The sequence below is a fragment of the Oncorhynchus tshawytscha genome, linkage group LG10 (genome assembly GCF_018296145.1).
Source record: "Oncorhynchus tshawytscha isolate Ot180627B linkage group LG10, Otsh_v2.0, whole genome shotgun sequence".
Classification (NCBI taxonomy): domain Eukaryota; kingdom Metazoa; phylum Chordata; class Actinopteri; order Salmoniformes; family Salmonidae; genus Oncorhynchus; species Oncorhynchus tshawytscha.
In genome coordinates, this window is record NC_056438.1 from 24,887,240 (window position 1) to 24,900,634 (window position 13,395).

At 42.6% G+C, this 13,395-nt stretch overlaps 1 protein-coding gene across 2 annotated transcripts in view; it reads right to left on the minus strand.

Annotated features, from left to right (window-relative positions):
* kcnip4a (potassium voltage-gated channel interacting protein 4a) overlaps positions 1-13,395 on the minus strand; it is a 258,413-nt gene that overhangs the window by 171,934 nt on the left and 73,084 nt on the right. Inside the window, exon 1 of one of the 2 annotated variants that reach the window (XM_024434733.2) lies at positions 7,738-8,344. The exons of the other annotated variant lie outside the window; for it this stretch is intronic. Coding sequence (XP_024290501.1) covers positions 7,738-7,825 — 88 coding nt within the window. The 5' untranslated portion in view covers positions 7,826-8,344. Of the gene's footprint in view, positions 1-7,737; positions 8,345-13,395 lie in introns of those variants that run through there. 2 annotated transcript variants of the gene reach the window in all.

Below are 13,395 nucleotides of genomic sequence, written 5' to 3' on the forward strand. Positions count from 1 at the left end.
CAGTGCCAACTTCGGTCCAGGAAGCCATGCCAGTCTGACGGCAACAAAGCAGCGGTACCTCTGGGCACAAGGGGCCAGTGAATCAGACGTGGTAAGAGAGCTGACCTCTTCCTGGTCCGTGCTAAAAGGCAGTGAACTGTGGGAAAGGGGTTGCAATGAAAGGTCAATATTCATTGGACATGGGCCAACATGCTACTGAGATGGATACTGTCTTGAGTTTTAGCCATTTTTGTTCAATTATGTGAAGCAGCTTGATAAGATGTTACTAATGCCCTTGTCAGACACTCCTTGTCTTATGTCACCTGGTGTCATGTCAACTGGGCCTGGTTACCTGTCTAAATGAAGGATGAATTAAACAAAATGCCTTTGATCTCTAAGATCAGCTGAAGGGGGTTTGGGGACGTTCGATCACAGAGGTAGAATAAATAGCTCTCGCCTCTGATAGCGGTAATTCAATTGTCCTACTTTACTTTCTTGGCTCCGTCTGCAGCTGGGGGGGGTTGTCTGAACATTTTCAGTCTAAATTAAATCTAATTATGATGCTGCTTGTACTGTGTAGCTGCTTTGTGATATTTTGGCTTCAGAATGTCTTTGATGAGCCATGCCGGCTCCATGGACTGCATATTCAAGAAAGACAATTGCAGAGTCATTGCTGTATCATTATGAGACAAACATAAGCATGCTGCAAGCAACAGAATATCCTAGAGATACTTAATGGGCCGGTTCCCCTGTAAGAGAACAACTAGGCTTAATCTGTCGAGACTTTAGTACGTTTTCACTATAAAATATGGACCAACACTTATCTTGAGAAGAGTAGCTCTATCGGAAATAATTAGCAAATTTGCAAAGTAACGAGTCACATCAGATCTTGATTCTCTGCACACAACTCGTATATTGGTAAAAGGGTGCGTCTCAGATTCTCAAGCAGATGCCATATCAGTTCACTGGAGGTGAAAGGCAACATTATGAAACGTTCGTCAACCATCTGTCATTGTTGTATCTAAATGAAATGTGGAGTTGGGCTGCATGGACTGTATACATCAAAAACTCATGTAGGTCTGAAAGGTGTGTATCGGTTCAATCAATATTGTCATTGCTTCGCTTTTCCTTCCGATAGGCTGGGTGGAATTTTAGCCATATTGCTTAGACGTATACAATTGTTTCAGATCTACAGTGCCTAGCTGGTAAAGACTAAGGGTTGATTTGGGTTTCACTTAGCGCACAGAGTTCAACAGTGAGCCTTCTCTGGTTACAGAACAGGTAGACTACGTACTGTGAGGGCCAACAACATGCCAACGCAATCTGCAATACGGTATTAAATATTCAGTGTTTGGTCTGGGACTACGGGCTTTGAGAGCGCAGTCTACAGAGGACAGGTGGAACATAAAGCGGGGGAAAGAAGTACAACTGGTCTTCACGGGGCAGGGAAAGCCTTCACAAGCTCAGTCACATGTGCATGCTCCAGTTACAGACACGCTTGAGGGCACATCCACACAAAGACCAAAAAATAAACATACTAAGAAAATGGTGACGGTCCCGTGAATGCAGATTTTGCTCATATCTAAACACACACTGATGCACACTCAAACACAAACAACCTCCAAACAGACCCTACTTTGTAACAGACATGAGACGACGAGTGGGTCTCAGTTATGTCCTAAGCTTAGGGCTGGATCCAAACACTTGCAATGTTTATGCAAATCCCTCCCTACAAGCAACTTCCCGTGAACACATCTTCTGCTGAATCGACAGAATTCAGCCCCGACGGTACAACATTTCTCAATAAGGAAGGACGGGAAAATATTAGTCTCGACAGAATTCAAAGTAACTTCGTTGACAAGCGAAATGAAATGACTTAAATCAATGAGGGACCACTGAACCGCTTCCAAGAGAATCTAGAAGCCTGTATACACCTCTACTTTGACAGGGAGGGAGAGAAGTTGTTGCAGTCCGTTGTATGGAAACGTTCCCCAGGTAAGTGATTCAAAAACAAACAAAACAGGAGGGAAATAGGAGGTAATGTTCCAGAATGAGCACCAGGTATCTGAGCCTGTCCGGCTGAAAATGATGCATTACAGGAGCCGCTGCCGGGTGAAATCTGAATGCTAAGGGGGCCATCCGACCGGAGAGGGGAAAAATCTAATAAAAAGGAAAATGTCTGATCTCTGATTTGGAGCAAACGGCAGATTTACCGCACACTGTCTGTAGCGCAGGTAGGGGCAACGGCGGCATAGGAGAAGAGGCAGGCCTAATGTACAGGGGAGACTTGGAACACTTGTGCAGAGTCTTTGCGCAAAGTCTGGGGGGATATTGACAAGCAAGGATTGACTCGGAAATTAGGCCGCTTAGGCGTAAACACGTAATACGTACTGGTTTAAAACTTCTAATACACTTCATTAATACTTCGGTGAATATTCCCTCTTTCTTCCTCCCTCTCAATCAGTGAAAATGACTACATAAAAGGGAAATGTGTTTCCCTCAGTGCTCAGATAAATCATTGTGGTTTTTAATATATTGAGTGCTGATAGGAATGTTTTGTTTTATGGCTTAAGAACCTGTACAATTTTGATTTGCCCCCCCACCCCTTTACTCTCAGAGGCAGACCACTGCTGAAATATTTAAGGATCTACTCTGTGAAAGTGTTAACATAGAATGTGTGCCATGAATACAAATTCAACCGGAGGCCTGACTCTAGCCATTGTACTCGTCATAACCTTATGCGCTGGACATAATAATTGCTCCTCATCCACACAAATAAACTGGAGCGTCACATTCATATGATAGTTGGCAGTAAAATAACCAAATTTATATTAAGTCACAAACTGCACTGTAGGCCTATGCATAAAGATACAATCTTAGTGACTGTTTGTAACAGAAAGAGCATGCATGGACTGTGCTTTGTAAGTAAAGTCTTCAACGTCCGTGGACCCTATTCTAGAACAATGAACATCTCAATTAAAATCTTATGGTCCAGAAATTTGCATAATCAATCATTCTCCTACTAGATCATCACAGTGATGCGGCCATCGCTCTGGTCAAAAAAAAAACATATGAATCACGTCAGGTTCTATAAAATAATTGGCCGGTGCAGATTTTTCAACAATGGGTTAACTGAGGTGGAAATGCTATTCTGGCTCTAATGGTTGAATTATTAATGGTTGATATAATCATGTGGGTTTTTATCTACATCACAGGTATGACTGCTCTTCTTGTTGCATTGCATCGTATTCATTGGCCATTGGCAGTTACACCCCCTCAGCATATGTTTCAAGACCAAATACAAATGAGCAGTAGTATTGGTGGTTTACAACACATTAAGTCACTCTTGAAGAGCATCTTCTCATTCTCCCATAAGAAAAGGCTCAAATATATCAAATTGAGTAGGGCTAGACTATACTAAATAACTGATTAGAGATGGGGGACATAAGCTTAGTTTAGTGGCAACCGCTCTACACCAAATGTGCAAATAACTGGCAGAGACGGCCACGTTGCGTTATCTGGATTTTGTCGTTTCAGATAAAAGCACCACAGCAAAAGTGCAACACCTCCATATCAAACCATTGGGCTTCTTACAAATCCATACTAACTTACATACTTACATACTGTATTTAATTGTGAACACTTTGCTGTGTCAGAATCTAATTTGATGCCACCAACGGGTATCAGAGGTTAGGAGCAAGAGACAACACACACTTAGAACAGCTCAACTGGCTTTAAGTGGCCTATAACATTTTGGTTTTCCTAATTCAGTGAGCTTACAGGAATTGGGCTTCCTCCAATGGGAATTACAGCTTCTCCATTTATCCATTGTTATTAATAATTAATATGTTAGGCTTTAGCTGTCAAACAGAGAACTGCCAGAAAATACTATACCTAAGCAAAATATACTAAGTAGATTCAGCTTTCCTTTTATAAAAAGCATGTTATACTGGTGCATCCGCAGACCTGGAATAAGTCAGCCTCTGAAGTTTCCAAACACAAATGACTGACAAAAATGTACTTCATTTGGGCCTATATTATCCCCCAATTTGTAAAATGAAAGGCCAGAATAATGCTACTTTGAGAAAACAATATCTATGTTTCAATGAACAAATGCATAAACATGTTCTGATGAAGCAAGGGAGAACGACAATTGCTGACGTGTAACCTGTCCACAATCTCCTGTAGGTATGGAAACCAACATCTCATTTGGTGGAGAGATGGTACTCTCCTTGCTCCATACCACCAATGGTGATCACATCAACGATTGGTGTAATTGAGTGGAAAAGACCCTCCTGCCCAATTGGTGGAGCAATCGTGACATCTCACTGCAAGGCTGCCCATTGGTGGAGGACATCCATCATTACACATCTCCCCAAGACCACCAAGGACGAGCCTGTGGACTGTTGTTGTTTACCATGTTGACCATGTCTACAACCAGATGTCATATCCAACTAAATCCAGTCAGGTACTGAACCGCTAACTTCCCCAATGCTGAGATGTCCTCTACAGTGCATTCGAAAAGTATTCAGACCCCTTCCCACATTTTGTTAAATTACAGCCTTATTCTTAAATGGATTAAATCACATGTTTTCCTCAATCTACACACAACACCCCATAATGACAAAGTGAACAGGTTTTTAGAAATGTATTATAAATAAAACAAATAACTTATTTACATAAGTATTCAGACCCTTTGCTATGAGTCTCGAAATTGAGCTCGGGTGCATCCTTTTTCCATTGATCATCCTTGAGATGTTTCTACAACTTGCAGTCCACCTGTGGTAAATTCAATTGATTGGACATGATTTGGAGAGGCACACACCTGTCTATAGGAGGTCCCAGAGGTTACAGTGCATGTCAGAGCAAAACCACAGAGACCGGATTGTGTTGAGGCACAGATCTGGGGAAGGGTACCAAAACATTTCTGCAGCATTGAAGATCCTCAAGAACACAGTGGCCTCCAACATACTTAAATTGAAATCGTTTGGAACCACCAAGACTCTTCCTAGAGCTAACCTCTGGCCAAACTGAGCAATCAGGGAGAAGGGCCTTGGTCAGGGAGGTGACCAAGAACCCAATGGTCACTCTGACAGAGCTCCTCTGTGGAGATGGGAGAAACTTCCAGCACCAATCAGGCCTTTATGGTAGAGTGGCTAGACGGAAGTCACTCCTCAGTAAAAGGCATATGACAACCCGCTAGGAGTTTGCCAAAAGGCACCTAAAGGACACTCAGACCATGAGAAGCAAGATTCTCTGGTTTGATGAAACCAAGATTAACTCTTCAGCCTGAATGCCAAGCGTCACATCTGGAGGAAACCTGACACCACTCATCACCTTGCCAATATCATCCCTACGGTGAAGCATGATGGTGACAGCATCATGCTGTGGGGATGTTTATCAGCAGCAGGGACAGGGAGAGTAGTCAGGATTGAGTGGAAAAATGAAGAGCAAAGTAGAGAGATCCTTGATGAAAACCTGCTCCAGAACACTCAGGAGCTCAGACTGGGGTGACGGTTCACCTTCCAACAGGACAACAACCCTGAGCACACAGCCCAGACAACGTAGGAGTGGCTTCGGGACAAGTCTCTGAATGTCCTTGAGTGGCCCAGCCAGAGCCCGGACTTGAACCCGATCTAACATCTCTGGAGAGACCTGAACATAGCTGTGCAGCGACACTTTCCATCCAATCTGACAGAGCTTGAGAGAATCTGCAGAGAAGAATGGAAGAAACTCCCCAAATACAGGTGTGCCAAGCTTCCAGCGTCATACCTGAGAAGACACAAGGCTGTAATCGCTGCCAAAGGTGCTTCAACAAAGTACTGAGTAATTTACAGAATACTTATTCATTTTGAATACATGTGCAAAAAAAACAACCATAAAACTGTTTTTGCTTTGTCATTATGGGGTAGTGAGTGTAGATTGATGAGAGGAAAAATGCACTGTACATGTATTACAGGGTTGTCCACTAGTTACCACAGCCACAAAGTCAAAATGGTCTATAATCATTAACTTCATGAAAACAAATGTTTATTGATCTTAATTTAAGGTTAGGCATAAGGTTAGCAGTGTGGTTAGGTTAAATATTTTAAGAAGAGAAATTGTAGAAATAGACAGGGTTTATGACTTTGTGGCAACGACCGTATTATAGGCATGCGTGCACTAATTAATGTCCATATGCAATGAGTATGGAGCAGCTATTCATGAAGTACATTCAGTCCCACATGCCACTTCATAAGGTGCACAATTGCCTCTGCCAGTCATTAGCATTTTCATTTAGCACCTCTGAGGCTTCGGGCCACCTCATACACATAGGGAGATAATCAACCAGCCCTTCTGCTAGACAGCCAAATGAATGTACTAACAAGACAGGGACATGATGTCTACTAGCCTAAGGAGACCACACAGAGATGACAATGTACTCTGGTGATGACAAACGCCAGTGTCTTCATTATACATGAACATCATCTGAATGAGAGCGAGAAGGATAAGCAAACACTGATTAACTGAATAATGTATACAGTGAGTTACATAAATACTGCATGCATACAGTATCTATAGAACATGTTCTCCCCACCTGCTACTATAAGTGACCTTTGTTCTGTATTGTACGTAATCTAATATGTAATCTTGTTCAATCTCTTTTGTTCATTACCAGTCCCATCGCCAAAGTTCAGACGTGGGAGTTAAGCTGGTGCAGAAGTTACAATACATCTGTTAATATAGGCATACTTGGGATGAGTTTTACAATGACACCTAAATCATGCAAACAAGGCAGTGACTATAGAAATTATTTTAGATTAATTTTTTGTCCGATGTAGTATGGCTGTATAATTGACCTGTCAAGAGGTTCGCTGAGGAGCAAGCAACACGCTGACCAAGGTAACTTTGCCAACTGATTGATACTTCGTCACTTTCGATGACAAAGAACACACTTTGTCCATGAATACACTGGAACCAACAGCCTTATGAGTAAATGTTCAGGAAACTGATTAGTTTATAACCTTAAACATAAAATATACTGCATATTAAAGTAAAATGCAGTATTCTATAAATCAATTGTGGCCAGGTATGAAAGACTGTTGGATTGTCAGCCATAATGATTCTCAGATTGATCTATGACAAAACCATAAAATACCACACATTATGGGCTTCTTTGATGAAGCTGTGTAAATGGTTCTCAGTGACTACGTCACATTTTGTGTCCTGTAGCTCAGGCATGCTGGAAGGGTTGTACACTACTAGCGATCAGTGACATATATTCAGGCACCTGTCCAAGGTGGAGATGGTGGTGACTTCTTTTTCAGTCCCTCCCACACTCCTCCTTACCAATCTCTCGCTCTGACACACACACACACACACACACACACACACACACACACACACACACACACACACCCAATGACCTGGCGCATGTAATAAAGCACACTCCAACTCCGGTATTTTTCATTGTACTCCAACTTGTCATGACCGTATACATGAGCTAGACACCACAAGGCACGGCAAGCATTAAAGTGTGCTTGCTCTGTGTGGAAGTTTTATGCTTCTGTGGAAGCTGTGCTCTGCTTTGCACTGTGAAGTAAGTGACCATAAATGAACACGTTTAGGAGCAGCTTCCAAAAGTACGACAACTTAACTTCCAAGATAACAAATGTTAGGCTACAGCCCATCTCAGCAGGACTGAAAGCAAGAGAGTTACTGTACACACAAAACACAGTAGCAGACAAGGGATGGCACAAAGCCCTTCAGAAACTTTACCTGCATGAAGCGTGCCCGTGACAAGTCTATACAGGTACTGAGCGAATTTAAACATCTCCCTCTTGCACCTCTTCCTGCAGCTGCTCATGTTGGCACAGGGGGTCAGGGGTCGCGAGGGGAATGGACTCTTCTTCGGGGTGTAATCCTTCTTGTTCCGCTCTCCGGGCTCTCCTCTTCTGTCCTCCAGTCCACTGTGTGGCTACGTTTCCCGGCGTGCCCCTGGTCTAAGTGTGAGAGTGGTTGTGTTGGTGGCGGGAGCGCTTTGTGGAGAGCACCCCAGGGCTGCTCTTAATGTGACACCTTTCTCAGGGCTTCTCTGGCGCCTAGGCTCCGATCACCAGTGGGACGCTGCACAGTGAGCGCTGTAAGGGTCATTAATATTTCCTCACCGGCAGTTTACCTCAGGGTCCCCACGGTGCTGCTCTGCATCACTTGCACTCCCTCTTTTTCTCTGTACAGTGACCCTCCCTCACTTTCTCTCTCTCTCATTGAAGCTTATTTTACAGAAGAGGCTATTCTCTCTCCACCCTTCTCTTTTCTTCCCTGTACAGTGGCTCTCCACCTCTCGCTCCCCTACTACGCCAGCTGCTTACTCTACTCAGCACCATCTGAGAATGTTTTGCCCTCGATGACTGTTACCAAAGGGGGAGGGGCCTGTTTGGCCCTAGGGAGGAGGAGAGATAGCGCAAAAGGAGGAGAGAAGGAAACAAGGGGAAAGTGTTTAACTCAATGAAAGAGCAATGACCGCAGATTACGGGCCTGTCACATCACGCTGCTATATAGACCATAACTGACAGTGATAATGCAATGGAATCAGTTTCCCAGGAGAGAAAGCAAGAGGTAAGATTGAACAGGTATTTCAGGAATTTTTTGAATGTATTGTTTTATTTACCGAGGCAAGTCAGTTATGAACAAATTCTTATTTACAATGACAGCCTAGGAACAGTGGGAGAACGACAGATTTTTACCTTGTCAGCTCGGGGATTCGATCTAGCAACCTTCCGGTTACTGGCCCAACACTCTAACCACTAGGCTACATCCCACCCGATTTGAAACCGAACTGAATGAATATTGTATTTTGTTTTAAAATAATCTTTCAGTTTAATTTAACATTCAAGTTAAATATTTATATATTCAGTTTCAATAGTGTAGATATTTAAAACATTGTCTATCAAGTTTGCAAACTATAATTTAAAGTTGATCAAAGTTTCATATATCCAACTTCTCAAATGCATTCAGATTCAGTTTTCAAAAACACTGTTCCCCAAATTCAGATTCAAAACCAGACAACATCCTGGTAGTTTGCCAGGTATGAAAGTTAGTGAACAGATAATCAAATTCTCACTGTAGTAAACAGAAGCTTCTGGTAGTTTCTGAAGCCAATGTGGCATGTTGAATGTATTTGATTTATTTTCTTCCAATTAATTTGGCTCTAGCATTTGAACCGTTTTGTCTATGCGCTATTATGTCCCCATCCCTGAAAGCTAAGACTCGAGCAAGGATTTGCATTCTGTTCCCAATCTATGATGATCACAGACCTCGTTAGAAGGGAGTCATAAAAGCCGCTATTTAGCCACCATAAAAATGTTGAACAGCTCCGTCGCAGCCCTTTTATGGATTGCCTTTCTACTCCCTATTTAATCTTGCTCTTGTGACTGACTGGGTTCGAACTAGGTCTCCTGCATGTCACAAGACTGTTAGCCCACTAATACTGAACAAAAATATAAAAAGCAACAAGCAACAATTTCAAAAGTTTGCCAGTTCCAGCAAATCAATGAGTTTTATTACAGATGAATTCCTCAGCACCCCCCTCCCCAGGCGATCCCACAGGTGAAGAAGCCGGATGGACGTACTGCCACATTCGCTAAAACGACATTGGAGACAGCTTATGGTAGAGAAATTAACATTACATTTTCTGGCAACAGCTCAGATGTCACATCTGTGGCATTGTGTTGTGTACCAAAACTGCACATTTTAAAAGTGCCTTTTATTGTCCCCAGCACAAGGTGCACCTGTATAATGATCATGCCGTTTAATCAGCTTCTTGATATGCCACACTGGTCAGGTGGATGGATTATCTTGGCAAAGGAGAAATGCTCACTAACAGGGATGTAAACATTTGTGCACAACATTTTAGAGAAATAAGCTTTTGTGCTTATAACTGATTGGGTTAAAAATCAGGCCATCTGCACAACAAGAATGTGACAGATCGAAGCAGAAGGATCTGTGCACCCCATTTAATGAGAGTGCAGCAGAGGTGGCGATTATGGAATACAGGAAACGGAGGGCAGAGCACTCCCCACATTCACATCGACGGGGCTGTAATGGAGCAGGTCGAGAGCTTCAAGTTTCTCAGTGTCCACATCACTAAGGACCAATCATGGTCTAAACAGTGGTGAAGATGGCACAAAAACACCTCTTCCTCCTCAGGAGGCTGAAAATATTTGGCATGGACTCTCAGATCATCAAAAAGTTGTACAGCGGCACCAGTGAGAGCATCTTGACTAAATGCTTGGTATGGCAACTGCTTGGCATCTGACCAAAAGGCGCTACAGAGGGTAGTGTTTACGGCCCAGTACATCACTGAGGCCAAGCTCCCAACCATCCAGGACCCCTTCGTGCTGTTGTCTGTGCCCAATAATGTTTGTACCATGTTTTGTGCTGCTGCCATGTTATGTTGCTACCATGCTGTGTTGTCATGTTGTGCTCCCTTGCTGTGTTGTCATCTCAGGTCTCTCTTTATGTAGTGTTGTCTCGTGTTTTGTCCTATATTTTTGAATCCCAGCCTTCAGTCCAAGCAGGAGTCCTTTTGATACGCCGTCAGTGTAAATAAGAATGTGTTAAATGACTTGCCTAGTTAAAGATTAAATAAATAAAAATACCAGGCGGTGTCAGAAGGAGGCCCTAAAAATGATTAGACTCCAGCCATCCAAGTCATAGACTGATCTCTCTACTACCGCATGGCAGCAATACTAGAGCGCCAAGTCTGGGACCAAAAAAGCTCCTGAACAGCTTCTACACCCAAGACATAAGACTGCTGAACAATTAATCAAATGGCTACCCTGACTATTTGCATTGGCTCTCTTGCACCGGCTCTATGTACACTCACTGGACTCTACCCACAGACTCACACATACTACACTGACACGAACACAGACTACATACAGTGGTTGCTCCACTAAAAGTTGTGTGATTATGCTGCGGGACTTAGAGGTAATTTGTGGTTTAGTACGGTACCCTGCGTCACTACTTCATTGCTCCAGACAAGCACAAGGGGAAGTTAGAGCACTGATTATGCTTTTGGGTCCCAAGGAGCTACTGTGTCTTTGTAGTCCTGTAGCCTACTCCCGACCAGTCACGTTGTACAGCGCCTTAGTGAGGCAGCGGACAGCAGTGCAAGCTGTGTTGCTACAGATGTGATTCAATACCCGTATCGGCCTTGACTGGGAGATCCACGAGATGGCTGTAGATTTTTGGTTTCTCCCCCTCTAAAAACATAAATAATTCTAAATTTTAAAAAATGGCCTTATTTACTAAATTTGTAACAATGTCTCAGCCCATTTTCAAGAATGGCCTTCTTCCTCGCTAATTTTACGTTATTTGAAAACAAAATATATATATTTTTAAACAAAGCGATTATTATTATTATATAAAAGCCCCTTGGATATTCTCACAGATATATTATTAAACCTGTTATTAGCCATATTGGTTATGGCTCCCGATTGGCACACAATGGGATTGCCTTGCAGTTCTCCAGCTGTATCCACTGAAATAACGGGATGGGCCGCAGAGCTGCGCACAGAAATCGGACCTAGCCCATGGGGAAGAGAGGAGGAGAAATGGGATTGCCTTGCAGATCTCCAGCTGTATCCACTGAATGGACAGCTGATGGCACCCCCACCCCACCGGGTAGCACAGACCAACACTTTAAGGGGCATTGCACTAATAATGGCGCTGACTACGGAAACGTTCCCGCTGTTCTTCGTGCCAGTCGGCACATTCAAACTAAAACAATGTAACTAATAATGGTGCAAAAAAATGCCCCTTAGATCTGAATTCGGAGGGAAGATATTATTAAACATTAAAGCATTAGACCTCTCACTAAAGGAGTCACTCAAAAGTTACTTATATCCGAACTGGATTTAACAAAAAATGACATGAAAAGCACACATTTGTAAATCCCAAACTCTAAAAGTAATTAGAAAGGTAGATACAAATTATTTGTGATAGTGGTTACAATAAAGAATGTAAACAAGATGTAAACAAGATGCTGTGTTTTTATTTACAGTAGCGATGGACAGCTGATGGCATTTTGAAAACAGGTATTAAAACACTTGTAGCCAGATTAGCAGGACAATAGACTCTTTATAGCCCGGGTACTGTAGGTGTGAAAGTCACAATAACATCCATAATAACATTGATAATGGAATAAAGGTTCAATAAAAATGTAATAAATAAAAATGATTGTATACTAAAAATGTGAATGTGTTTTTGCAGCGCATACAACCATCCGTGAAGATCAGTGGACAAAGGGCTGGACAACGGGCCGCAACGAAAAAAACTCATGGTTGCCAAGACAGCAGTTAGTTTTGCTAGATTCTTAAAATGTGTACGCAGCATGCGTGTTGGAGTCAAGTTAAGAATTAAATGTATCTACCTTTCTATCACAGGCCACTGTAATCGATGGGGGCTCTGGGTGGTACCATTCTGCTCATCAGATGAAGGTGCACATGGATCAGATTCAAACTTTGAAGCCCGAGATCAAGTCATTGAAGGCAGACCAGCAGAAAGAGAAACATTATCTGAGGGCAGCGATACGGGCGACAGCTGATTCATTGGTCCAGAGCCAGGCAGCATTGGCGGAGAGTCAGGCGGAGAATGACACGTTGAAGAGGGCCAGGCACACCTGTGAGCTCTGGAACTCCACCTCAGACAGGAAGAGTCAACATACCTGGCGGGTTCATCAGGTCGTCGGTTCACCCTGAAATTTCCATTCCTCTTCTGACAACAGAACTTGACCAACTACTCACCAGGCACATCAAGGGTCGTCTGGACCATTATGCTGTTCTGCTATAGCCTAATAAACAAATGCAGGTGGTTTATCTTCAAAATGTTTTATTATGCAAATGTAAAGGCATATACTGTACAGTACTGTATTTCATCATCAGCATCTTTATGCTTTCGTTAAATGGTGACTGTCAGCAGTGATTTGAATATAGAATAGTTTGGAGGTGTGTGCGTGTGCGTGGCCAATTTCTGAGGAACAAATTTCTCAATGTTTTACGAGACCTACTCTGAATTTATTCATTGCACAATTAAGCTAATTGAATTGGCATGTCCAAATGTACCTCAAGGTTGAGTGAGAATGAAACATGGGACCAAAACTTTACATGTTGCATTTCTATTTTTCTCCAGTGTATATTTAAATGGACTGATTTCCTTATGAACAGTAATTCAGTAAAATATTTCAAATTGTTGCGGGTTGATTTTTGTTCAGTATATTTATTTTGTTAGATACATCTCCCTATTAATGGAAATCATATTTTTTTCAAAGCCATGTTAGCTGTCACGCTAGCTGTTCACTCTGAATAGATTCACAAATTCATAGGAATTTGTCACGAAATGCAGACGTTGACTCCCTCTGAGGCACATGTTGCT